Genomic DNA, 26,428 nt, shown 5'->3' with positions numbered 1-26,428 from the left:
TGGGGGGGATGCTTTCGATTTGTGTTGCAACAGCCAAGACAACAACAAGTAAATATATTTTCTGCAGTTTTAGGTAAACGTCATGTAAAATCATATGCATTTGAATTGATGTACTAATATGATAATTATCCTGTAGGCCTATACTGTATTCCGAAAGGGATTAAACGGCAGTACTTTCAGTTATGGATTCAGTGGAAATCTATAGACCATTTTGCTGGATCAAGTCAAACTTTTGAGACAAAAAAATAAAACATAACGGTCAACAGAAGAACACACAGTGAATAGCGCAGGAACACAAAGTATGCTCCTATGAAGACAAACAGCACAGTGAATATAAGGATGGATGACGATCAGTATTATACTACCACCTAGTGAGCACCCAGCAAAACATAAACCAAAAGTATGTGAACACGGAATATATATTTGAAGAAATAACAGTAGAAATGTTTATAACACGACTCATGATGTAAACTTCTGCATTTAGTTGAACTAGCTGTTGGCCTGTTTGCTGCCGCTTCTGTTCGCATTTCTACCCCCTCTTATAACAAGTCACCATCAACTAATGGGAATTAAATGATGGTGACCTGCTATGGAGTTTTGGCGTACAGGGCAAGGACCTTCTCCACCAAAGTTATCTTTCTGCAGCGCTTCTTTTGATTGACATATTTCAACGAACAGAGTAGAGCACAGATGTCAAACTCAAGGCCCGGGGGCCAGATCCAGTCCGCCATATCATTTTATGCAGCCTGCAAAGGCAAATCATGCACGACTTTGTTTCTTGCTAATATACCAAAATGTATTTTTTTTTCTTTGTTACCAATCACACTTTCAAAATTAATTGAATAGTAGTTTAAAAAACTACACTTTCCTGCATTCTGATTTTGAAAAATAGTTACCCATCAGTTTGTTGCGTATATGTAATAATAATATAATAATAAATAAGAATAATAAATTAGATTTGGAAGCGCCTTTCAGGATGATGATGATTTATGTGAGTTCACAGTCATAATGGCCCAAAAGAGCAAAACCAAAACTATGATGTGGCCCGTGACAAAAATGACTTTGACACCCCTAGTGTAGAGCGTCATAATATTTGTTAAATGTTGCCAAAAATGAGTCGGTTAGTGAATGTGATGTCATTTTCTGTACACGAATGAGTCAATGAGAGAATGTGACGTAATTTCCCATTCACGAATGGTTCAGTGAATGAACGTGCTACTATTTGCCGTTCGCGAACGACTTGGCTAGTGAGCGTGATGTCATTTTCTGTTCACGAACGAGTCGGTTAGTGAATGTGATGTCATTTTCTGTCTACGGGCGATTCAGTGAGAAAATGTGATGTAATTTATTGTTCATGATCAAGTCCGTGCGTGAACATGCTGCATTTCCAGACGATTTAAAATTACAATGATGGCAACATCAGGGTGAGCACAAAGGTTTGTTTTTATTTTTACTCACTCAGTCCGTGCTGGAGGGAGGAGACGTGTTGGAAGTTCGAATAAATGTTTTGAATGATTCTTTTTGATGAACTGATTCACATGATTCAGTTCACTTAACAGAACTGCCCTGGCCATCACAACGAATTACAATTTTTGTAGAGATTTTGCTGCCTCTTGTGACATTTTAAGGTCTTGCAGAAAGTAAACAAAAAATGCGAATAGGTGAGTTTTTTTCACAAAACCGCCAAGGATCGGCTCAATAGTGGGAACAAAACACAATTAGAGGAGTTTGTGAAGAGGAACCGAAAATCGGTTAGAATAGAAAACAACAAAGGTGATTATTTTGAAACAAACTCATTAATGATTTTTTTGTCATTTGCATATTACAGCCCACGTGACTGCTACGTGTTATGTTGTGGCCCTTTAAACAAGTCTCGTCCACTCGCTCGGTGCATCAACTGTGCTTCTCATTTCACTGCTGTCATATCGCTCCTCGAGTCATGGCTACCCATTCAACCGAAGAGCCGTTCCCCTTTCACGGGCTGCTTCCCAAAAAAGAGACCGGCGCCGCGTCCTACCTAAGCCGTTTCCCCGAGTACGATGGCCGAGGGGTTCTCATCGCGATTATGGACACCGGGGTTGACCCAGGGGCGCCCGGCATGCAGGTACAACTGAGCAGGACCTGTCGCTCGAATGCTAGTTAGCTACAAGCTAACTGGGGGCAACTGAAGCGAAAGGCCACATAATCTGTACAGTCACTTGCTAGTTAGCTAGCTGACATGTTAGGCTGCACACATTACATTCATACAGCGAGAATATAACTGGTAGAAGGATGACAACTTAATTTACACAAAGAAGCGTATTTGTTGCTACTTCTTCAGTCCTCATTCATCATTTTTCAATGTAGTCGAGTTGACCAGAACCGTGAATGTAGTTCGGCTTCTCTTAGCATACAGTAGTCGACTCACTTTTTAGACATCGTGTCCGTATTTAAGTTATTACATGTTATTTGATTAGTATTATTTTCATTATGATACGCCGTGTATATAAGTTGAGACATTGAATTGAGAAGTCTTGTACTCATCGCGGCCATTATTATTGCGACGTTTACGTACTGTAAGTTGCACAAGCTTATATGAACCGCTATGTTTTAAAATTTTATACTTTTTTTAAGCCCCGTGGCAGCGGTTCATCATATTTCGTCCCTTTTGACAATAAACTATGTCAGCTCTGGTGCTCGCTATTTTACCAAAAGAGAGGCATCGTGAAATATTCTTTACTGTACAAACGTGCTGCAGGTTGTACATTACAATTTGCGGCACATGGCCAATATGGCGATAATGGAAAATGTATACTTACTTATGATTTGTGCCACTAAATGATTTTCATTAGGTTTTTTTTTTTATAGGCAAGAGAATCGCATCATGTAACATTATCTACTGTGTAGTTAGTGTGTTTCTGCTGGTTATAAAAATATTAGTCTTACGTATAAGTCAAATATAAGTTTTAATATTAACATATACTGTCGATCTACAGACATTCTCCTACATGTTTCCAACATGTTGACTTCACAAAAAGTGTACTGATTTATTATTTGTGTCCTTATCCTTAGGTGACAACAGATGGGAAGCCAAAGATTGTTGATATCATTGACACAACAGGCAGCGGCGACGTGAACATGGCCACGGTAGTGGAGCCGAAAGAAGGGACAATCACGGGCCTCTCTGGCAGAATACTTAAGGTGTGTAGATTAATACTAGTTACTGGATTGTAGATGTCTGGATGGGGATTAATAATGGGAAATCAAGAACAAATTGTGCATACATGTGTATAATGCAATCTATTTGATCACACTCATCTCTGGTTTTGACTCACTGCTAAACCTTTGGGATCATCCTAAAAATATGCCTCATACTGTGTCTTTTTATGTCATCCAGATCCCTCCTGCTTGGGTCAACCCATCAGGGAAGTATCACATTGGAGTTAAAAATGGCTATGAGTTCTTCCCTAAGGCCCTTAAAGAAAGAATACAGGTAAGAAGATGTACTGTTTTGGTATGCTACATTTGATCTGTAATATTTTGCACTTTGCTCTTAAATTGCTGACCGTATCCATCCATGTCAAATAAACATTATGTGCAGAACCTAATTTGAACACTTGAGATGTAAAATAGTCATTGATTAACACAGCCTTACATTGATACTGATACCAGTATTGGGACCCCTACAAATGGTCTGATGCTATACGTACTGAAACAACATCACTAACCTGACGTACGCCATCTAGGTAGAAGGCATTTCAGCCATGTATGTGAGGAGCTACTTTTAGGACATGGATGATAACACTTAAGCTACTGCAAATCATGCTTTGCAAAATGTGTGATGAACTGCTCAGGCATTGGTGGTCACCCTCCACAAAGCGTTTTGCTAACCCCATCGCCCACTATGGTCCACTTGCACAGCATGATGAGTCACTTTTCTAGAACTGAATAGTTGATAATTAGATGTTTATGTTTTGTATTTGCCGTGTCGTTGTACTTTGTCGTCAGTTAATTGTAATGAGCCCAAATGTAAGCACTTGCACTCGTACTCTCAGACGAAAGGGGTATTCATGCATCCCTGATTTTTTTGTAATCGAATTTCAGAGTGACAGTGTTTTAAATGATGCAGATAAGTGGGCAGCCTTGTTGCATAAGAGGAAACACTCTTCTTCGTTACAGAAAGAACGAAAGGAGAAGATGTGGGACCCTGCACATAGAGCGGCACTAGCTGATGCCTGTCGCCGGACGGAAGAATTTGATCTCTCACACCCAACTCCATCACAGGTAACAAGAATGATCCATCATAGTATCACACTATTTATTCAAGCTGCTGCACGTGTGTCATTCATCCTGACTTATATCTACAGTTAGAGAAGTTACAGAGGGAGGAGCTGCAAAGTCAATCAGAGCTGCTTGTCTCTCTAGAAAAGAAATACAGTGATCCCGGCCCTGTATATGACTGTATTCTTTGGCATGATGGTGTCACATGGAGGTAAGTCCTAACATTGCCAATGTTAATTGTTTCCACCCTTCACAAGGTCCTCAAATTGCAGTTTTTCCGTTAAGGGCTGTAATGGACACCTCCGAGTGTGGTGAATTGTCCCAGTGCACTGTTCTGAGCTCCTACAGAGAGTCGCAAGAGTATGCAACCTTAGGGAATGCGGAGATGCTAAACTACTCTGTGAATATTTATGACGACGGAACCACACTCTGCATCGTCACCAGTGGAGGTGAAGTAGTTGAAAACCGGTTCTCGTCTGAAATGCTACCATTCACCGCCAAAAGGGAGTACATGTTGAGTGGTTTGTGTGAAGGTATGAGAACTCCACGCTGACTTGCCATGTTTGTATTCGAAGGGGCTCATGGGACACATGTTGCAAGCATCGCAGCAGGTTATTTCCCAGATGAACCAGAGCGGAATGGGGTTGCCCCCGGTGCCCAAATCTTAGCACTGAAGATTGGTGACACTCGGCTCAGTACCATGGAAACGGGCACGGGACTTATTCGAGCTGTATGTTCATTAGCTTTCGATGTTATCATTTAACTGTTGATAATGAATTTTTTTTCATGATTTTCCTGTCTACAATTTTGCTCCAAAAGATGATTGAAGTGATCAACTACAAATGTGACTTGGTTAACTACAGCTATGGGGAAGCCACCCACTGGCCCAATTCAGGGTAAGTGTTGTGAAGTTACAGGGGGAAAAAAACTGCCAGGAAGTGATTTGTCATTGTCTGCATTTTTTAGGAGGATTTGTGAGGTTATCACAGAGGCTGTCCAGAAGCACAATGTGATATTTGTTTCAAGTGCAGGAAACAACGGCCCCTGCCTCTCCACGGTGGGCTGCCCTGGAGGAACCACCAGCAGTGTCATAGGTTAAACAGCAGCCTCCTAAAGTTTTATTCACAAAGACATATTTCACCACACACATAGCCTGATAACGATATTGTCAGCACACTCAATTTTGTGGTTGGGCCTGAACAAGAAAAGAGTTTCAGCTTTGCAAAATGCACATTTTCCCTTTAGGTGTTGGAGCATACGTGACCCCTGACATGATGGTGGCTGAGTATTCTCTGAGGGAGAAGCTACCTCCCAACCAGTACACCTGGTCCTCCAGAGGCCCCAGTACAGACGGTGCACTTGGGGTCAGCATAAGTGCCCCCGGTGGGGCCATTGCATCTGTACCCAACTGGACTCTTCGTGGTACCCAACTGATGAACGGCACATCCATGTCATCCCCCAACGCCTGCGGTGGCATCGCTCTCGTCCTCTCTGGTGGGTCAGGACTTCACGCTTAATGTTACTATTTGGTGTATGATCTGAAAGAGCCATTCGTGAAAGTTTGTGACTTTGTATGAGACAGGATTAAAACAACAAGGGATACATCCTTCTGTTCCTGGAGTAAGGAGAGCACTGGAAAACACAGCTCTGAAGGTTGATGACATTGAGGTGTTTGCACAGGGCCATGGAATCATTCAGGTAACTGATCTCTTGTCTTACATTTTGCACCGGTCTTACATTTTGCACTGCTTATTCAATCTTCTCTGGGCAGGTGGACAGGGCGTTAGACTACCTCATACAGAATGCCTCCTTACCTACTAGCCATCTGGGTTTCTTAGTAACTGTGGGAACACAGAGAGGCATCTACCTCAGGGATTCAGCGCAACTTTTGTCCCCGTCAGACCACGGAGTAGGAATAGAACCAATATTTCCTGAAAACACAGGTAATTTCTCCTCAGCTGCCATTATTATTGGAATTGTTTGAGCAAGCCGTTTTCAACACTTTTTAATTGGCCAGTAATTTGTAAAAAAAAAAAAAAGAAATCACACCCACACATGTAGAATGAGCATTTCGTGTAGATTTGGGAAAATATATTGAATTTATATCAAATCCACATTATGAGAAAGCACACTCATCATAGAAGAAGAAGAAATTCTGGATTTGAATGAACCAAACATATTTTTGACGTACGTAATTATATTGAAGCCGTAGCAGAGTTGTACATGCTCTTTGTGTGCTCGTTTGCTCATACTGTTGTTGTGCTTCATTCCAGAAAACGCTGAGCGAATATCCTTGCAGCTACACTTGGCCCTGACGTGCGCAGCCCCGTGGGTTCAGTGCCCATCTCATCTCGAGCTTATGAACCAGTGTCGTCATGTCAATGTCCGTGTGGATCCTGTGGGCCTGAGGGAGGGAGTGCACTACACAGAGGTGGGCATAAAAAGCTACGGTTCTATAAAACAGATTGTGTGTATTGTGCCAACTTACAGTATATCTTTCTCAGGTATGCGGTTATGACACGGCAGCGCCTGGTTGTGGTCCGCTGTTCAGGGTCCCCATCACAGTTATTATTCCCACCAAGTAAGCGGCTACATTTTCTTGCTCTTTCTCTCAATCACAGCTTTGTGAACATTTGGGTTTTCACTGTTCACTGTCTGTCTTTATCCGGCAGGGTGGCAGAGAGTCATAATCACGAGTTGTGTTTCAAAGACGTCCACTTCAGACCAGGACAGATCAAACGCCACTTCATCACTGTGCCTCAGGGTGCCTCCTGGGCAGGTTGGTACTTGGCTGGGTCCCGCATGTTCTTCTGTCTCGAACACTTGAAAGAAAAAGAAGAAGAAAGAAGCTTGAATACAATGTCGCTGTTAGACATCTTCTGACAATTGTTTTTGGCATCTGCGCTTCGTCTCTGTCTCTCCTCTGCAGAGATCACACTGACTTCTCATTCTGGAGATGTGTCCTCAAAGTTTGTTCTGCATGCGGTGCACCTCGTCAAACAGAAAGCGTACCGAGCGAATGAATTCTACAAGTTCTCGTCACTTTTGGAAAAAGGCTCCCTAACTGAAGCCTTTTCTGTGCTGGTTTGTAAATTCTATTTGTGGCATCATTTACTCTGCATGAACCTTCACAAAGGCACCTACATTAGGACTGCCAGGTGTGTGGGAGCTGAAACCCCCATAGAAAATATTATCTATGCTTACTAATTCCAGTGTTTTGTTCCCTGCCTTTCCCAGTCAGGCAAGATTGTTGAACTGTGCATTGCGCGTTGGTGGGCGAGTTTAGGAGATGTAACAGTGGACTACAACATCTCGTTCCATGGTCTCAGCATTTCTCCTTCACCGCTGCACATTGTGAGTAGACCACTGACACGCATAGAAGCAGTAAGATGACCGTTTTGACTCCTCCGCCTCTTGTCTTTGGCCAGAATGCGTCAGAAGGAATTACCAATTTTGATGTGTCATCACCATTGAAGTATGAGGAAGTGTCTCCGACTATCACCCTCAAGTCTTGGGTTCAGCCTCTCAGGTAGGTTCACTTTAATTGCTACTTTGTTGCGCCAGTGGTTTGTCATGTTCTTCCTCTCCTCTAGGCCCATTAGTTCAAAGATAAAGCCCTTGGGAGGGAGGGACGTTCTCCCTAACAACAGACAACTTTATGAGATTATTCTCACTTACAGCTTTCACCAGGTACCTCCAACGTCGTAACCGCACAATAGTCCTGAAGTTTTTAGTCTCGTTTATTCATAACTTTCTCTGTATGCAGCCGAAGAGCGGGGAGGTGACGCCCAGCTGCCCGTTGCTGTGTGAGCTGCTGTATGAGTCTGAGTTTGATAGTCAGCTGTGGATGCTATTTGATCAAAATAAGAGACTACTGGGATCAGGAGATGCCTATCCGCATCAGGTAACTTTTAAGATGCGTGTTTTGGACTCATTTTGGTGTTTTTGTCTGTACAGTTGTGCCGGGTGTCCATTTTATCTAGAACACCCCACTTTTCTCCTTCAGTATTCTCTCAAGCTGGAAAAGGGCGACTACACGGTGCGCCTACAAGTGCGCCATGAGTTGTCAAGCGAGCTGGAGCGCCTCAAAGACCTGCCTTTTGTTGTGTCCCATCGTCTGTCAGCCACCCTCAGCCCAGATGTCTACGAGACGCACCGAGTGGCCCTTCTGGCCAAGAAGAAGGCCAACTCTGTTACCCTTTCACCAGGGGCCACGCAGCATTTCTATGTCACAGCCTTGCCGGATGACAAGTGAGTTCAAATGGAGGATAACAAATCCATGAGCGCGTTTTAAATGAGCAAATATTTGTTTATCAGTCTTCCCTGACATGTTAGCAGAGTTAAATGTTCTCTCGATTGCTGCACATATTGAATTTGGTTTTATGTAAGAAATGTCAGTTTTGTCTAAAACACATCTGTTGTGTACCATAATAGTGTTATTTCTGTCTTTATTCTCTCTTTTTATCCTTCCTTCAGGATTCCAAAAGGGACAAGTCCAGGATGCTACCTCTCAGGGTCGCTTGTTGTGGCGAAAAGTGAATATGGCAAGAAAGCAGTGAGTGACTCCAATTCTTTCATACTGTATCCGTTCTCCAGACCACCGGTCAATCCTTCTCCTCAGAAATTCACTTCATTTTGATTATGGAATAAAATAATAGTAAACAGGACACAGATGAAGTAAATATCGCTGCTGTTTGGCTAGAACGACCCATGCCCAAATTTGGTCAATGTCTTTATATTGATTTTTTTTATGTTTTAATTTTTTCGAATCTATACTATTAGTCAGTCCCCATGTAAATGTGTTATTTACACAAGTATTGACTCGTCTTGAGTGCTGTCCTTTTGACAATGGAATATTAATGGCTAAAAGAACTTGTGATGGTTTTGAACATAGGAAAATTCAGTCCACTGTCAGTGAATGATCCTGAGGATGAGGGTTGAAATATGGTCATCCAAAGCCTTTGAGCTTTTGATTTTCTCTTTTAAAACTGCACTCCGAAAGGGTTCTGCGTTTGTAGTTGCTACTGCTACCTGCGGCGGAAAAAATTAAATTGCGCACTTTCTTCACGTGTAGGTGTCATGTTTCTTTTCTTTTTTTGCCTTACTCTGAGAAACAGTGGGTGTCTGTGGTGTGCTAGACGGCCGTCTCTTCTCAGCAGATGTAGAATCCATTATGGCGAAATAATAGCTTCTGGTCGCAACTGTGAGACGACGACAACATCACATCCACAAAGAGTGCGGGGAATCGAACCCGATTCCAGACTGAACATTTTTTTTCAAGAGGCTTGCAAGAATACCCATCGTGAACAGCTAAAGTGTTAATCTGCTATTTTTAAGATATGTGAGTCATATATCCTTTGAAGTGCAGTTTTAAAAGTTTGTCACCAGAGCTGGTTGCTTTTGTTTTTCAGTTAAGCAGTGGTTGATGTGGATCTTGTGTTTCTTGCATGTCATGTTTTCTCCTCTACTCACTCATTGGCTTGAAATCTGTTCTCATATATACTGCAACTGTCGCCCATGTGCCTCATCAACCCATCTGGTTTTGCTAGTTTTTTTCAATAATTAGATGACACATCAGTAGTCATATATTCAGCGTGAACTCAACCTGTTGGCGTGTTTAATATTTGAGTGATAAAAAAAAATCTAGGCTAACCAGTGTATAGAACAGTATTTCCCAGCATTTATTGAGCAAGACATTTGATCTTGCATAAAAGTGCCATGACAGACCACCCGAACAAAATTGTCATAAAACAATCTTGTCACCTAACTCATAAACCTACTTGGTGTGAAATCTTAGCCTGTTTAAGTTGAACACAAAGACACTACAAGTGGATTTAAGTTGGACCTTCTGCCATCCATTGGAAGAGCATTTGATTATTTTATCTGTCACTGTAATGTCTCTGGTAGTGATGAAAAATTAAGTTTCATGAAGAACTTGTCATATTTTTCTTGCGCTTGGTTGACCGATAAAGGCTAGTGCAATGTGACGGAATGGAATTTCCACTGCATCAAGAGTGCCATCTTTAGAAGTCAAAAAAGGCTTCATTTGTCTATCACTAATCACTAGCATGGATGGATGAACAAAGATGCATTATTTGTAGAAATTGAATGATAATTTCTGACAAATTTGATCATTTCCTCCAGCAGGCCTGAATATTTCTCATCGTATACTCACGCGCTGCAGCGCTGTAGCGTGAAATCACTGATAACGAACAAGCATAATATGTTTTATTTGGTGTGGATGAACTTGACTGTCCGTATAATGTAGGTCAGGGGTGCCCAAGTCCATTCCTTGAGAGCATCCCCGTTTTAGATGTCTCCATCCTCCAACAGACTTGATTCAAATGGTCAGGATCGTTATTAGGCGTCTGCAAAGCTTGGCGATACGCTGATCGTTTGAATCAGGTGTGTTGTGGGAGGGAGACATCTAACACATGCTGGAAACGGGGACCCTGAGGTGGATGTTTCTTAGGCAGACTCCATAGTAGGATGCGTTTTTTGCTAAACATCCCTCAGTAGCAACATTGCAAAAGCCATTGATCACTTATTATTTGCATTCACTAACAGTGAGGCTGTTTTCTCTGTCGTCATCCAAAAGGCGCGTTGCACTGTTTGTTGTTTCGTTAAATGGTTGTGCGTCACACAGAGGGGATGATTCTTGGTGCAGGAGTGTGTCAGTCATGAAAATTAAACGTTTAGTTTAAACATGTATGTCAAACAGGTAGGTGGCTGGATTTTCAAATCCAGGAGGGCAACATGTAAATGAAAGAAAAACAAATCCTTTGTGGTGTGCTTGTGTTGTCTCTTCCTTACTGTGTGTTATTCTGACCACCAGGGGCAGTCCTCTGCAAAACGACAAAGAAAGTTTAAAAAGGTACTGGATGAGATAGAAACCTTTGACACAGCGCACCTCCTACTCTGACTCATACCTTGTGGAAGTGACTTTGACTTTAGTTCAAGATTGCATTTGTTTTATTACTTCCATTTGATCTGCTAATGTCTTTTTAGTGCATATATATATATATATATATGTATATATGTATATGTGTACATAGTAGTAGTTTTTAGTATTACAAATTAGTACATGGGAAACTCCAGTGGTGAGGGACATAATTACTGACATAATTACTCCAGGTCAGCGCTCACAATTGGTATTCCAATGAGATCTTGCTCAAAATAAAATTTTTAAAAAGGATCACAAAAAAAAAGGGCCTGTTGATTTTGAGTGGTCAATTGAGCCAAGATGGCTGAGGTCAGGTTACAAGATCCGCACTGTCTGTTATTGTTTTGCAGGTTGCAATAACGATTCTATTCAGACTTTCAGGTTTTTACTTTGTCCTCTGTCAAATCATGAAGCTTTTTTTTTTTTTTTTTTTCGTTTTAATGATATCCGACTCAAGGCCGAAGGCCACAATGTACATGCTGTTGTATGTGAGCATGTCTTAACCCTGCTGATGTGAATGATTCAAAGTGCTTGTTTTAACTGTGGTTATATTTTCTCAAGATTGTTGTTGATGTTGATGATGGTGTGAGAGTGAAAATTACGTATGCCAACATATATGTTGTATTTAATGTTACAATGTGTGTTTGTGCAGGACATTGTTTCAGTCATCTATCACCTAATCCCGACACCCAACAAAGCAAAGAATGGAGGGAAGGAGAAAGATAAAGATGCTGACAAAGAGAAAGACATAAAAGAGGAGTTTGCTGAAGCCATGAGAGACTTGAAGATTCAGTGGATGACAAAGTGAGCATGAACATAATCTTGTAATGCCTTATTTTTTATTTATTATTTATTTTAAAAGACATTGCCCACCTTTTGTTGCTCAGGTTGGACTGCAATTCTCTTTATGATGAGCTGAAGGAAAAGTATTCTGATCACCTTCCTCTTCATGTGCAAAGACTACATCAGTTGGACTCTGAAAAGGTAATTACTCATCATCGGGTCATGGGGGTGCTGCAGCCTGTCCTAGCTGACTTGGGCGAGAGGCGGCGTGGTCCACCCACAACTGGTCACCAGTCAGCAATCAGCAATTTTCAATTTGTAAAGTTGAGACCAGGAGTTGGCAAACTTGAATTTTTAAAATGGGCATATGGGCTTGGTCATTTGTAGAAGAGGGGGAAACAATTTTAAGTAATTTATTTTAATGAAATACAAATCATCTTAAAAAAATAATTACTCATTTAATTATACACATTTAATTTGTGTTACGTGTTTACAACTACCGCATGCTAAACTCTATTATTTACGATGACTCAATTAACCAATTATTTAATGAGCTTGATAAATAACAAAATAAAGAATGCATTATAATCAACCAATTTTGGGAAAATCATTTGCTAAATGACTCTCCATCATGACTGCTCGGAAGGTTTAAATTTAAAGAATGTCGGGCCATACTTTGCCACCCCATGTTTTTAGAAAATAGATGTATTTAGGTGTATTTGTTTATTTTAGTTTACTAACATTGTATGGCATTTCTGTTTAGGAGCGTGCAAAACGTCTTGGGGAGGTGGTGTCGGCCGCTGACATGGTCGTCTCCCACATTGACCAGACAGAATTGGCTGTTTACTTCACCATGAAGACGGACCCTCGACCTGATGCTGCTAACATTAAGACGTATGGGATACGCTTGCCGTACTGCATACACACAATCTGTTCATAATCTTTATGGGGAGAATTTCTAGGGTGATGATGTGGTTCTTTTGGCTCCATCAAGCTCGAGCAAATGTGGTCCCAGAAAGATTTCAACCAACAGGTCAAGGCACTTCTTTGTTTCAGTGACATGGAGAAGCAGAAGTCGTCTCTGCTGGACGCCCTGTGCAGGAAGGGCTGCGCTCTGGCCGACCAGCTCATGACCGCCCCGCCTCAGGATAGCAGCGGCGCCGTCGCTGTCGCCACGAGCCAAGCCAATGCCGGCGAAGTTTGTCAACAGGAGGCAAGCAGTTCTAATGACTCAGAGCAGAGTATGGCTAACACTCTGACAGAAACCTTCTGGGAAGTGCAAAAGTGGGCGGAGCTCACTGACTCAAAGGTGGGTTCAGGTTTTGTCGCCTTTTTGTCTGGTTTGCATCACCGAGTGAAAATCATTTATTACATTTTGTCAAGTGTCGATGCTGTTGAACGAAAAGATTCTTTGTTTCAGGTGCTGATGTTTTCTTACAAACACGCCCTCGTGACCAAGATGTACGGTCGAGCCTTAAAATACGCCTCCAAGATGGTGGAGGAGAAGCCCAGCAAAGAGAACATGAAGAACTGCATCCAAGTATGAGATATTGATTGAAATTTTTAGAAAGAAATTAACTTGAAAGAAATGTTTCAATATACATGTCCCATAAGAACCAAATTTATACCTACTGAAAATAACATACTCATTTAGACTTACAGGCAATGTGTCACGCCTTTTTTTTTCTAGCTGATGCGTCACCTCAAATGGATGCACTGTGCCACCTTCACTGAAAACTGGCTCCCCGTCATGTACCCTGCAGACTACAGTCCCTTCTAAAAATCACACAAACGGCATGAGCAGCATGGCCACACTGAAGCATCAGTATGACACCCCCTTGGGATCGTATGGGGAAAAAGTACCTTTTTTTTTCATGAGACAATGAAGGACAGTTTGAAGCTAACTGGTTATTTTTAAAAGGGCTCGTTGAGCATTTGTATTTTGATTCAAGTGCCACCAGCAGCACAACAACAAATAATTGTATTAATGGACCTTTCCCCCCCCCCTTCAAATCTCTTCAAGTCAACAAATTTTAGTAGATAACTGCAGTTCATTATTTTTGGAGATTCTTCTTCAGTCTGGGGTCATCGTCACATTTTCACTCACGGATGGCAGATTACAAAATTTTTTTTTTCGTTTTTTAATCTCCATATTTTCCTCTATTCTTTAATATTCGAGGGACACCAGGGAATCGTCCCGCATCTTTGTGCCATGCTGACCTGGATGTTAAGTTTTGACTAACTGGACTTTTAGGATCTGACCCTCCTCAAATGAACAGACCTCAGAACTGAAGCAGTATTACGGTGCCTTGCATCCATGTACCTTTACTGACATGAGGGGGAAAGTTGTGCTTGGACGTGGAGCTGTTTGATTTTTTGTTTTTTGTTTTTGGTTTCCTTTTTCTCTTTTTTTGTATCAGTCCGCACTCAAAGCAGCGTGGAGGCACCCGCCCATCAGCTCCCGGTGTCAAACGGGCGACAGCCTCATTTTGCGTCACGCTCTGCCTGCCGCGCCTCAAGATAAACTGAGCTGCGACGCATGAGCACCTAACGGACCTCAGCTGTGTCTCGTTACAAACTTCGCTGTTACACTTTCACTCATTCGCAGATGTGTTTTCTGTGCAGCATTCAAAATGTTGCTTGTGTTCACAGAGACCTAAAATATGTACATACACGCATAACAAAGCATAGTCAGATGCAATAAGTATATACTGTAATACTAATATTCCAATCGATGAATTTTGCATATATGCATGTCTTGTAGGATTTCAGGAAACATGAGTTTATTTTGAAGTTAATTATAGTTTGAAGAATTTTAAAATCTGAAGCATTTGTCATTGTCACAGGTTTGTGTGTGTGTGTGTGTGTGTGTGTGTAAGTGAACGAGTTGAATTTATGGCCACCTTTTTGTTTTCCATGTTTTCCATGCTTTGCCTCCACTTAGGCAGATTTTTTTTGCATGTTTTTGATACTTTACCTCAACTTCCTTTTATTTGATTAAGCAGAGATGGCCATTTTGCATATGATGCAGTTGTTTGACCTTTGGATGTATTTTTCTCCTCACTTTTCCATCCACTTCTTTGCAAATTTGTGACATGAACTGAGTTTCTGGGGGGAGTTGCATAGATGCGGTGAACATATACATGCGTACCTGTGTGACAATTGCATTTATTTATGCGTCCCATAGCAGATTGTCATCACTTTTGTCAACAATGAATCTGTAAGGGCAATTTGGTTTCAAGATTTTTTTTTTTGTCAACGGCCAGTAATATTTTATAATTCAGCAACAGACAGCTTTTGTCTGTTTTTTTTTCCTTTTTTTTAATATCTATTAATATTTAAAGCAGTTATTGAAAATGATCACTTTGGTTGTGTAACTGGACTTGGATTTGTTTAAAACAACATATCGCTCCATGTGTTGTTACAGATTAAGTCAGGCGCATCTGAGTTTGCACCTACTTACAAATGTCATGAAGACATGCACCTGCAGTTTTTTATTGCATTGTTGTTCCTTCTACCGCCATCTATGTGTTTGTGTGGGTCTTCGGTCAGATAAACAAAAAGGTTCAGGGTTCTGCTACTTTTTCGTGTGTGTTGCCATTGACAGTCTCTCTAAAAAAAAAAAAGGCCTTAACTTCCACCACTACTGAATGCCGTCCATTTCTGGCACCAAACTTCTCATGTTTTTTTCTCTGCTGTTTTCTGAATGACATATTTTAGGTAATGAATTCTAGCAAGGGCCAATAAATTCTTGGTATTTAACCTTTTGTTTCTCTGAGACTTTTGTGAAAAGGAAAAAGGCAGAAGTTGCTAAGAGCTCACTTAATGACCAATCACAGCTCAGCTTGTGAATGTCATATGGCTCAGCTTCTGAAAACAGGTGAGCCGTAATTGGTCGTTAGATAAACCCGAAACATTGGCGATGTCAGTTTCAAATCAGTCGACAGCAAGTGGCAAAATGGCTGCCCCTGAGATGGATAAAAACTGCTGGTTTTTCTTCTTAATTCATGTTCCACTAACACTATCAATCAGAATGCCGTGTTTAGACTAGTGTAGGCGCATAAATGATTTTGAACACTTGCCGGTTGATATTTTTTACATCAGATTTATTTGCGTTTTTTTCTTTTTTACCCCAAAATGCTTCATTTTATTTTAGTATTAGTATTAGTTTTAAATAAATGGAGTATTTGTCAAATGCAAGGCTAAAAAAAAGTCACTGCGAATTGAGTAATGAAGTAAAGTAAACTAGAATTCTCAAATGACTGACCTTCCCTCTTCTCAACAAAACACCAAAGAGCAATGGATGAAATTAAATGAAGATGGAAACAAAGGACATTTTTTTGTTTTATAAATGCAATATGTCGTTTCAATTAGTTGTTTTTTTTTTTTAACATTTTTGCTTTTTTTATTTCATCAATGAAACTTGTTTCAATTTTTGTTTCAGTTCTTTCGTTAGTTATTAAGTCTATTAAAATAATGGTGGTTATTGTTGTTGTACTAAGAGCAGTTTGTAATGTTGCAATGTCTGTTTTAACACCATGATAGGGGCACGATAATTCCACAAAATTTATTTCCACAATTTTGTATACAAAAACAAAATCTTGCATTTACTTAAAGCTTATAAACAGCAATCCTAACAAATGGTTAATTCAAATCTCATTAACAAAAGGCTTGCAGTGCAAAGCAAACACCTCACAGTTTATAAGAAAAAGGACATGCAATCAAATGCGATGTACGAAGTTTCTGTATGTTTTTCGGTATATAATCACCTTCATAAATTCAGTAACGCTTGTACAAGAGAACAGTTCATCCCAATAATTAATTCGGCCGCAAAATCATCAGATACATCACTCTCCAGGCGCTTGCATTTCAGATTTCTAATAAATATTGAAAACGAGGCAAATTGTTTTATATCATTATCCAACTCATGCCATATTTGTGGGCCTCTATAACTAAAACAAGCACATTTTAATTTCCTTTACTTCCAAATCGCAATCTGTTCCTCGTATTTTGTAGGTGAGAGAAAATTTCAAGTTTTTTCCAATCTGACTTGAATTTGATACTCAAATGCACCAACCTCAAAAATTCACCTGACGCAAAGTCCCTCTCTACTTGGGCTACAGAGCTCACTGACTGGCTGGTCGTCTCCTCCTCATTACATTTGTATTTTTCTGACAGCCTCTCCAATCACTTCGTCATCAAGTCCTATTTTCTTTTCCAAATTGATCCAGGAAGATTTTCCATCCATGTTTTCATGGCAACAATGTTCCCCTCCTGTCTCCTTTCCTCTTTGAAGATCCCGGATGTCCTCTCTCTCCTCACCGTCTTTGCACTTGGCCGTTAAGATAATTAATGATTCGTCTTCTTCCAGCACCCGTGTCTTAAAGACCCTCTTAAATTTGTCCAGAAACATGTGGTCAGACTCCACTCTTAGCTTGTTGGCCAAGATCAAGGTGGTCCCTGGATTGCAAAAATGCTTCATGGTGGCCAGAAGCTCATCCAGAAAATCATGGTGGTAGACCACATCAGCTGCCAGGATGTAGTCATAGCGATAGACCGACGTGGGGTAGGTGCTTTCCAGGTCGTAGCCCCAGGACAGAGGGGCCACTTGGGGTGTGTGTCTGCAGCGCCCCCTGGTGTTCTTGCTTAGGTTGAATCGCAGGTTGCCCAGAACATCTGGAAGGTCCGTGGCGGTCACCCAGGCCCCTATAGACCACATAGGACGTGAAATGAATGTTTATCTGTGTTTGTGGACTAAATTTGGGGCGGGGGGGTTGTAAAAAATAGAATTTTTCAAAATCCCTGGACGTCATGTGCGTCTGGGTGTCTCACTTACCGAGGAGTGAGGCCACAATGGACAGCAGCCCGGTCCCTGCACCGATCTCCAGGACAGCTTTGTCCTTGAGATTCAGCTGGCTCCGATGAGAGTCCAGGTACTGACTGAGAGCTAAAGCCTCGACACAGCACACTTGGCATTTATGCAACAGTCTCACATTTATAGGAAGAATGTAAATTAAACTCACCGCAGGCCAGATCATTCCTCCATAGGAGTCGAAACCTTCCTGGATGACGATCTCACGCCCGACGTAATTGTACATCTCTTTATCCGTCCGATAGAAGAAACATGGGTCCCACCCTTGTTTTTGCTGCTTGTGGACAATTTCATCAAGTGACTCCTCTGTATGGGGCAAAAGAGAACAACGTTATATAGGTGGCTTAATTCCACATGTTAGCTTGAGACACTATCGCTTACCCATCTCCTCTGTTTGCTCTTCATCTTCTTCCTCCATCGTCACTACAGTTCGCCACCGCCTCACTCTCCTGACAAAGTATCCATATGAAATGCACTACAATGTATGACAACTAGAAAAAATGGGGGGGAAATAGAATTCAAACTATATATTTCTGAACCACACCATAATTGCACAGTAAAAATAGATTTTGTGTTTTACTGGTGACTAAGAAGAATGAGTCTCCTGATCGCTACCCCTAAAGTAAAGATAGAAGAAAAAATAACTCAAACAACTTGGCTGCTTTGGTTGCCATTTAAAAGACTGCTTTAGCCCTAAAAATAAATAAATAAATGTGTATAAATACAGTGTTTTTCTTTATTTATTTCTGCATTTGGATATTTATTTTGACATTGACTATAAACAGGTACAGTTTGAGTCTTTTATAGAACAAAATCAACCATATGAATAAATTAAAGGAAGCTTAACACGTGAGAGACATTCTCAGCAATTTGGTCATGTATCTTAGCCACATTCCGCTGGGTGGAAATCCTTGTAAACTCAATTCTTAACGGTCTAAATCTCACCTTACCGTCGATCTTTAACCTACCTGCTGTAGTGTTTTAGTCCCGAGAAAGTTCTGGGTTGCAATCTGTGTGCATCCAGAGATATCCGCCAGGGTGTTTATAGTGAGCATCCAGGTTAAACACTCCCATCATCATCATCATCATCATCACAAGGGGACATGTTTATTTTTAGAACTGCAGCCCTGATAGATAAACACAAGCAGCGGGAGACACATGCGCATACAAACAGAGATGATTTGTAAGGCAGAATGACAAGTATGCGATGATCATGAATCAACTTCCTTGGTTGGAGGCCACCGATGTTTCCGTGATAGAATCTAACGAACGTGTGCATGCCATGGGTATAACTGGTTGAACGATTCATATCAACAACAGAGGTGCTCACTTTGCTAAAAATACCAGACTACCAAACACTCGTTAATACTTGAATTTATGTCACGGATGAGTCTTTAAAAAAAATTAAATAAAAATCAAGCAGGAGTTTATTTCATTTTTCAAGCTGTTTTTTTTCTTGCTGTGCGACAGCAGATGGAAGAAGGTCAGTTCCTGCAAACTGTACTGGAAGCATGTAGGCACCCTGAAATGTGGTGCTGGCTTCAGTTTCTTCACCAGATCTTGACGGTAACTGGATCAGGCTTGCACGCAACCGCATCATACGAGCAGCCCCCCCTGAGAGTGAAAAGTAGGGCGCTGCTACAACATAAACTCCAATTAGAGCTATAAGAGCTACCTTACTTTCCCAAAACGGATACCCATCCATACATTTGGCATTAAGAGGAAATGCACAGCGGTGAGGTCATTGCGCTACTTTTATTGTTGAGGTGGATCAGCCTTATTTGGGGATGCAAAAAAAAAAAAAAGATAAGACTTTGAAAGTTGATGACAGGCTACAAATTAGCAGTGTGGCTCAGCAGGAGGTTGTTTATAAAGCGGCGCGCTCCGATAGGCTTTCAGCAACTGAGTTTGTTTTGACAGACACGCGGCCTTTTGGTCCCGTCGGATCAACAAAGCCTTTGCACTGTGGCACTCTGTTCGACAGCCAAGTTCACACCCATCGCCTGGCCACGGGGCAAAGAATATTCCGGGATTTTGTATTCATAAATTGTGTGCCAGCTTTAGTGTGTCATACAACTGGCTCTACAGCCCGTGTTCATGTTGCCAAGGCAGTTAACCTGCTTGTGCTTAAAATATAGTTTCTGGCGCGAAGCAGGAAAAAACACACAGGCGCTTGAAAACAAAAAGTGCAGACTGTGCCGACTGTTTTGCTTGCGAGATATTGAATTTAACCATCACAAACTCGTTGAAGGTGCTAAACCTGATCATGCTGTAAATATTTGAATGACGATTCGAAAGTTCCGCAGCCACATTTGCCCAGATTCTTGCCAACGTTTTGGGCTGACAGGCAGACTGAGAACAACCCATGATCAAAGATGACAAGTTGGCTCTCAACCTCTGAGTAACAAAATGCAGCCACAAGATTAGTCGTCAAAGACAGGATAGTATTACAGAACCTCCCACAAATAACATTTTCATCTGTGTTTACAAGAATGTTTGCTCAAAGTATCGCTCAAAAACCTTATCATGTTATTGTCCAAGAATTTGTAGAGAGGTGTGTAGCATATTGTAAATTTAAATGTGGAGCCAGGACTTATGATGACCCGTCCAAGCTGGTTCACCCATAAATTAAAGAGGTAAAGCTGAACAAAATGGATGGGTTGTAAAAACGACGCCTTATAAGCAGAGCTGGGCACTTGACCCCTTTTTCGTTCCGGCCTCGTCTCTCCGACCTTATTGGTAAAAATTGTCAGCTCCCGGCCCAGACAAAAGGCTTACACGGTATTTTCTTCTTGATCCTTGGTCCTCTTGTCCCTCGTCCAAGCTCGGTACAGTTTAATGCTCAGACTGGGGAGGTCATACAGTTCCTCCAGGTGGAAGCGCTCCCTGAAGCGATCTACAAAGCTGTTCTCTGGGTCAAGGCGGAAACGCATGGTCCACAGGATCTGTGAGTTGGCCTGACAGAGGTAGCTGAACGTGTCTAACAGCTGGTCCAGGTAAGGGTGGGCGTACACTACGTCTGCAGCCAGGATGTAGTCGAAATAATGCATGCTTTGTGGGAACCTGTGTTCCACCTCTGGGCCCCAGACTAGCTCTGTAACCTGCCAATGAAATGTTTAAGTCAGTGATGCAAATGTTAGATTGCCAACTGATCCATCTGTAGCAAAGGTTGTTAAGATTAAAAAAAAAAATGAAAAAAAAAATAATGAATTGAAAACAAACATTTTCAATGATTGACAAAAAGTTTTTTTTTTCTAATCTAATGTCTGATCTAATCAATGGGGAAGTCAATCGAAAAAATAATAATGTTCTATGCGCCTTCATGGTATTCTTATTAATATTGAGTAATTGTAATGACCAATCACGGCTTACCTGTTTTCTGAAGCTGAGCCATGATTGTTCGTTAGCTGAGCCCTGAGCAGCTGTGATGTCATTTTCAGTGGACAAAAGAGACAAAATGGCCGCCCCCTGAGATGGCTAAAAACGGGTGAATTTTACTGCTTAACTCATACTCCGCACACACAATATTAATCAGAATGCAATGTTCAGACTAGTGGGACAGTGTAGAACATAATATAGTGAAAATAATGTTTGAGTCATTGTCAATTGAATTTTTAAAATTTTGGGGTTGATTTCACAGCTATTTTGGCTCTGCTAGTTTTACAACAGCAATTTCATCTTAATGCTCATTTGTGTCTTTAGTCTGCTGCCCGCTGTGATTTTTCTGTCTTGTACACGAGCTATATTTGTCAAATTTTTCTCCTAGCTGAATAAAAATAAAATATAAGGTATCTTTTGTCGAGTTTGTATTATATAATCCATATTGTGGCCTGTTTTAATATTTCACAAAAGTCCCTAAAACTAACAGTAAAACTTAAAAACGACCTAAAGTTAACAAATATACAAAATGTCAACAGTAAAAAAAAAAAAAAAAGTCAAGACAAAATAAAACATAAAAATAATGACAATTCCAAATCTATTATCACCTGTCTATAGTACGTACGAGAGGCGTGTATTTGCACCGTCCTTTTGTGTTGCATGTGACATTGTACTGGAGGTTTCCCAGCACATCAGGGAGGTCAGTGGAAGTCACCTTTGCACCTTAGCGGGTAAAAGAAAAGGAAACTGACTTCAATACAATGAACTAAATAAAGTCAGTAGGTAGAGGAATGAACAAAGACAAGTAAGTAAGTAGGTTGTTTTACCCAAAAGACTCGAAACAATAGAGACGAGACCAGTTCCTGCACCAAGTTCTATCACGTTCCTGTCCATCAGATTGTACTTGTCACGATTGGTCTCCAGGAAGTGACACAACACCATAGCCTATATATGATATTGTTAAACAGTCGTAAATCAACAAATCATCATCATCCTCATCATCAGCAGCTCTGAGACATGTCCTACCGAGGGCCAGAGTACTGCTCCGTAGAGGTCTGTGGATTCTTTAATTCGGATCTCCAAGTCAGAGAAGATGTAACCCTCCCACATCTCTGGGCCGATGACCTTAGGGTGGAACTGGCGTGCTAAAATGGCTTTGGCGAGTTCTTCATCCAAAGCAGGGTCTGCTTGGGGAAGGCAGTGACAGGTGCATGTTTCTTACATTTACATTAGTTCGGGCTTGTTTGTATAACGTTCTTTAACTCATTCAATACCATTGACGGCTAAATACGTCTTTTTTTTTTTACTCTGTTGGTAGTGAATGAGTTAAGTAAAGCAAGGCAAGGCAGATTTATTTATATAGCATATTTCATACACAAGGCAACTCAATGTGCTTCTCACAAGCAAAGACATAACACCTATAACTAATTCCGACGACAACTGTTAAAATTCAAAAGCAAAGCAGAGAAAATCAAAGTAGCTAGCAAAAATGACTGAAATAGACGTGGACAACATTTAAACAACAACATTAACTAAAATAATAGTAAAGAAATAAAGGAGGGATACAAAAATGTCTAAGAGACAAAATGATTTAAAATTGTTTAGACAACTTTTGAGGACCAAAAGCAAAGTTTTTAACCAAGATATAAAAGCATTTACACGGGTTTGACTTCACTTCACTTGGCAGTTTGAGTGCAGCATAACGGCTAAATACAGCTTCACCGTGTTTAGTTCGAACTCTGGGCTCCACTGACTGACCTGAGTCTGCAGACCTCAGCGCCCTACTGGATTTATATTCAATCAGCATTTCCTGAACCCAAACCGGTCAGTGATTTTTATACCAGTAATTTTCTCGCTGCTATAAGAAGGCAAGCAAAAAAGTTTGGAAGTGCGCGCCATTTTGGATCTTTAACACACAGCCTCGTATTTAAAATAAAACAAGATCAATCAATGAAAACTGTCCAGATGTTTCTTCATTATTTTCCCTTCTTTATTCTGACATCATATGCAATTGTCCAGATGATTCAACATCAAAGAAATTCACTTCAATATCCAAAAGATTGATCTGCAAACAATAACATCTCTGAATGTGCAGCACCTGGCTGTCTGGTTTCATTGCAAATATCGCCCAGAATTGCACTGGTGTCCGTGTAATAGGTCATGACATTAAGATGCTAATCGAGTTCGATCACGATCAAGACTGCTAATTCGAAAGAAATTCCTGCCGCACGAAGCTCTAATCTTGCGATTGTGTGCTACGTTAATAATGAAGTCGACAAGATTGATTCCAGTAGAGTGAGTGACGTCAGGTATGCTCTTCCACAGCAATCACTTATGTTGTGTTGACATATAATTCCATGCCCCCCAGCTCGACAGGCTTGACAGGGTCCCCATAACATCCAGGCCTTCTCCATTTATCAAGGTAATGGCAAATTCCAATCTGAGCACTAAGCCCTCTCAGAATAGCTTTGCTTTGGCTAGTAAACGGTGCTCAGAACTCAAGACGGTCATAGAGGCGGTGGATGGTGGAAAGACACCTCAGCAGATGGAAGGTTTTATCTCGTATGAAACGCCGAAGACAAAGCAGCTTTTCACAGATTTTCTCAAATATTTTTGTTGAGGTCGTCATCACGGAACCTCAAAAAGTAGTTCCTGTACTCTTTCTGTGCATTTGGCTGGTTCCGTGCGCCATTTCTGGACTTAAGAGAAGCTTGGTCTTGCTCGCAGGATTCTGGACTCAAAGCGTTCCTTCAGATGAAGGACAAACTTACTCATGAAGTGTTTATTAGCTTTAATGACACAAATTTCAGCCATCATTAACTCATTTACTGCCATTGACGGCTCAAGACGTCAAATATCCATTTTTTTTTTTTTTTTTTACTCGGCTGGTAGTGAATGAATTAATGTTCAGCTGCTTGTTCCTCTTGCAACAACAAACAAATCATTCATACTTGGGTCAGCTGCACTTTGTACACAGAGTTTAGGCCCTCAGACCTCTACAAGGTCCAGCAAGGGCAGGTACAGGTTTATGACAGATGGCGTAAACAATTCCTTCCAAACTTCTCAGCACGTAGGAACTGGCCGTCAAAGCCAAAGAGTGTCGTTCTCATGAACAGCTGAGTACCATGGAAGGAAAGATCACTTGGTCACAGGCCTTTCATGACAAACATGGGGAAGTTGGCCGGGTTAAGGTCATCAAGATCATCAAAAAGGCAAGGAAATTTTTATGAGACCCAGAATGGGAATAGCGCTTATTTTCACCTGAGATGTCTTGATGTTGAGGTGTCATTGAAAATGTGAGGCTCCGTGTTATCGCGTTCTGGTAGATTTAATGTAGATTTTTTATTTTTAAAGCATTTATTCAAATAGAAAATAAAGCAATAATGTCATAAACATTATGCATATGGTTTGAAAGGGCAATATTTACGGAGGTTATTGATATAAATACCAGCCACGACATTAGGTAGACCTGCACAAGCTAGTGAGCTCCAATGCAAGACAGACATAACAAAAAAATAAATAAATTTTTTTCCAACATGGATATTCAGAATTAAAATCTTTTCAACTAATGTGACGATTAAGAATATAATATATGCTCAACTTAAAATATCGAGGTACATAAGGAGTACGCCTCATGGAGACGGTGAATTCAAAAGAGCAGTTTCCACAATTGAAAATCCATTGAAGCCCAAGTAAGACTGTCCAATCAAACCATAACAAACATCACGAGAAGAGTATTTCATTCATGCATATGATTTATTATATCTACACATTTTATTTGCACAGCTAAATCGTTCAAAACTAGAGTGTGCTTAGAGTTGCAATCTGACCACAGATGATTTATTGCTATAATTTACTTGCAGTTGTCCTCTTCATTTTATTTTTATTTTCTATAAACAGTATGACGCAGCTATGCTTCGGTGCCAATGCTATATTTGACACACAACTTGGGATACGTAACACCAGTTTGGTTTTAGGAGTCCCCATGTAGCGACAATCCCGGAACTTTTGCGTGTACTCTATGAATATCAATCAAAGTGCAACATTTCTTGACAGCCAAACAAATGTTTGAAGGCTATGATTTGGTGTTTGCGAAACCATGTAATTACAATAATGCAAAGACGTGATCTTAAATGCAACTAATGTGCAAAGCTAGAAGTCAAGCTCATGAAAGCGTCTTGATTAACACTGGTTCAGAAATAATACAGGGCACTCATGCGGAATCTGCTGAAATTTGAAAATGTGTTGAGAGAATTTCCTCACCTTCCTCTCCAGTCTTGCAACTCTCGTCACACTGCTGAGACGCCATGATCAAATGAGAGCACAAGATCACACACACATGAGAATAGTGCAGAATTCAAGAGACGTTTTTAGTTTCTGATCACGCTTCAATCCGTCGGGATTAGATCCATCTGGCTACAAATCTCGGATTTGCCACAAGATATCTAGTTTTAGGTTTCACACAGCCCCATACCACCAAATGCTGCATTTCCCAACTTCTTATCCAAACATCCATCTGGCCTCTCTGGTGCATTCCCAGTTGTCAGACTCTGTAAGGCGCTGATTGGCACAAACAGCTGGCAGGTCCGACAACTGAGCTGTGGTAAATCGGACACCTTTCTGGTTTAAAATATAATGTGAAACTCTGCCTGCAGGTTTATAAATAAATACTTTTGTCTATGAAAAAGCTGCACTATGCAAGTGGGTGTTTTGTGAGGCGGTTGTAAGAGTTTACAGAGGCCAAGGGCGAATAACTAAACCGTAGTCTCAACTCAAATGCAGGCTTCATATAATTATATTATTAATTATTAAGTATGAAATATGAGAGATGGGCATTCTGTCCCTGGGACAGATCGGTCTGTCTGTCCGTCCCGGGCAGAAGCACATTTTTCTGAACAAGGGGCGGAGGGCGAGAGGTTTTAAAAAAAAAAGGACGGCCAAGCATGAAGAAGTGGATTTTCGTCCTTCCTATAATCATCCCTCACCTGCAAGCGTGACGTACTACGTGTTTTCGACTCCAACGCGAGTCGGCCAAAAGTTAATTTCAAACTACTAGCCTAGGGGCTAAGGACAAAAAATGCCTTCAAATATTTCAATCGCGCCACGAGTCACCCGAATGCGCGTACGTCATTGGAAACGCGCCGGCGGGAACGTTTGGTCCGCACAAAGAGAAGAAGAAAAAGAAGTAGAAG

The 26,428-nt window shown here is 41.0% G+C and overlaps 3 protein-coding genes across 5 annotated transcripts; 1 reads left to right on the top strand and 2 right to left on the bottom strand.

Annotated features, from left to right (window-relative positions):
* The first annotated feature begins 1,881 nt into the window (after positions 1–1,881).
* tpp2 (tripeptidyl peptidase 2) lies at positions 1,882–14,903 on the top strand. 2 transcript variants are annotated; one of them, XM_088296463.1, is made up of 29 exons: positions 1,882–2,104; positions 3,052–3,180; positions 3,377–3,472; positions 4,159–4,263; positions 4,347–4,471; positions 4,546–4,709; positions 4,836–4,990; positions 5,080–5,156; positions 5,227–5,354; positions 5,506–5,754; positions 5,843–5,958; positions 6,032–6,203; positions 6,534–6,691; positions 6,765–6,841; positions 6,933–7,039; positions 7,190–7,344; positions 7,498–7,614; positions 7,689–7,789; positions 7,854–7,950; positions 8,027–8,164; positions 8,267–8,511; positions 8,737–8,815; positions 11,096–11,134; positions 11,856–12,007; positions 12,091–12,187; positions 12,750–12,880; positions 13,043–13,295; positions 13,407–13,526; positions 13,677–14,903. In XM_088296463.1, the coding sequence occupies exons 1-29, from the start codon at positions 1,940–1,942 to the stop codon at positions 13,764–13,766; spliced, it is 3,837 nt and encodes a 1,278-aa protein (XP_088152589.1). In that variant the 5' UTR covers positions 1,882–1,939; the 3' UTR covers positions 13,767–14,903. The 2 variants fall into 2 exon arrangements, with proteins under 2 accessions (XP_088152589.1, XP_088152590.1); XM_088296464.1 differs by lacking the exon at positions 11,096–11,134.
* A 2,082-nt stretch (positions 14,904–16,985) lies between these two features.
* On the bottom strand, positions 16,986–18,911 carry mettl21ca (methyltransferase 21C, AARS1 lysine a). The gene is made up of 5 exons (XM_088296709.1): positions 18,827–18,911; positions 18,240–18,349; positions 18,010–18,164; positions 17,823–17,940; positions 16,986–17,692 (listed from the first exon to the last, which is right to left on the bottom strand). Exons 2-5 carry the CDS (start codon positions 18,274–18,276, stop codon positions 17,142–17,144), a joined length of 861 nt encoding a protein of 286 aa, XP_088152835.1. The 5' UTR covers positions 18,277–18,349; positions 18,827–18,911; the 3' UTR covers positions 16,986–17,141.
* A 778-nt stretch (positions 18,912–19,689) lies between these two features.
* On the bottom strand, positions 19,690–25,787 carry mettl21e (methyltransferase like 21e). Of its 2 annotated transcripts, none has more exons than XM_088296178.1 (5): positions 25,500–25,787; positions 22,263–22,420; positions 22,064–22,181; positions 21,862–21,959; positions 19,690–20,959 (listed from the first exon to the last, which is right to left on the bottom strand). In XM_088296178.1, the coding sequence occupies exons 1-5, from the start codon at positions 25,543–25,545 to the stop codon at positions 20,633–20,635; spliced, it is 747 nt and encodes a 248-aa protein (XP_088152304.1). In that variant the 5' UTR covers positions 25,546–25,787; the 3' UTR covers positions 19,690–20,632. The 2 variants fall into 2 exon arrangements, with proteins under 2 accessions (XP_088152304.1, XP_088152305.1); XM_088296179.1 differs by having other exon boundaries at positions 22,263–22,402; positions 25,500–25,560.
* Positions 25,788–26,428: the final 641 nt, after the last annotated feature.

This window comes from Idiotropiscis lumnitzeri, chromosome 5 (genome assembly GCF_059441095.1).
Source record: "Idiotropiscis lumnitzeri isolate Australia: NSW breed Sydney's pygmy pipehorse chromosome 5, RoL_Ilum_1.0, whole genome shotgun sequence".
Taxonomy (NCBI): Eukaryota; Metazoa; Chordata; class Actinopteri; order Syngnathiformes; family Syngnathidae; genus Idiotropiscis; species Idiotropiscis lumnitzeri.
The sequence above is the reverse complement of the archived record's forward strand: the minus strand, read 5'-3'. Positions and strand labels throughout refer to the sequence as shown.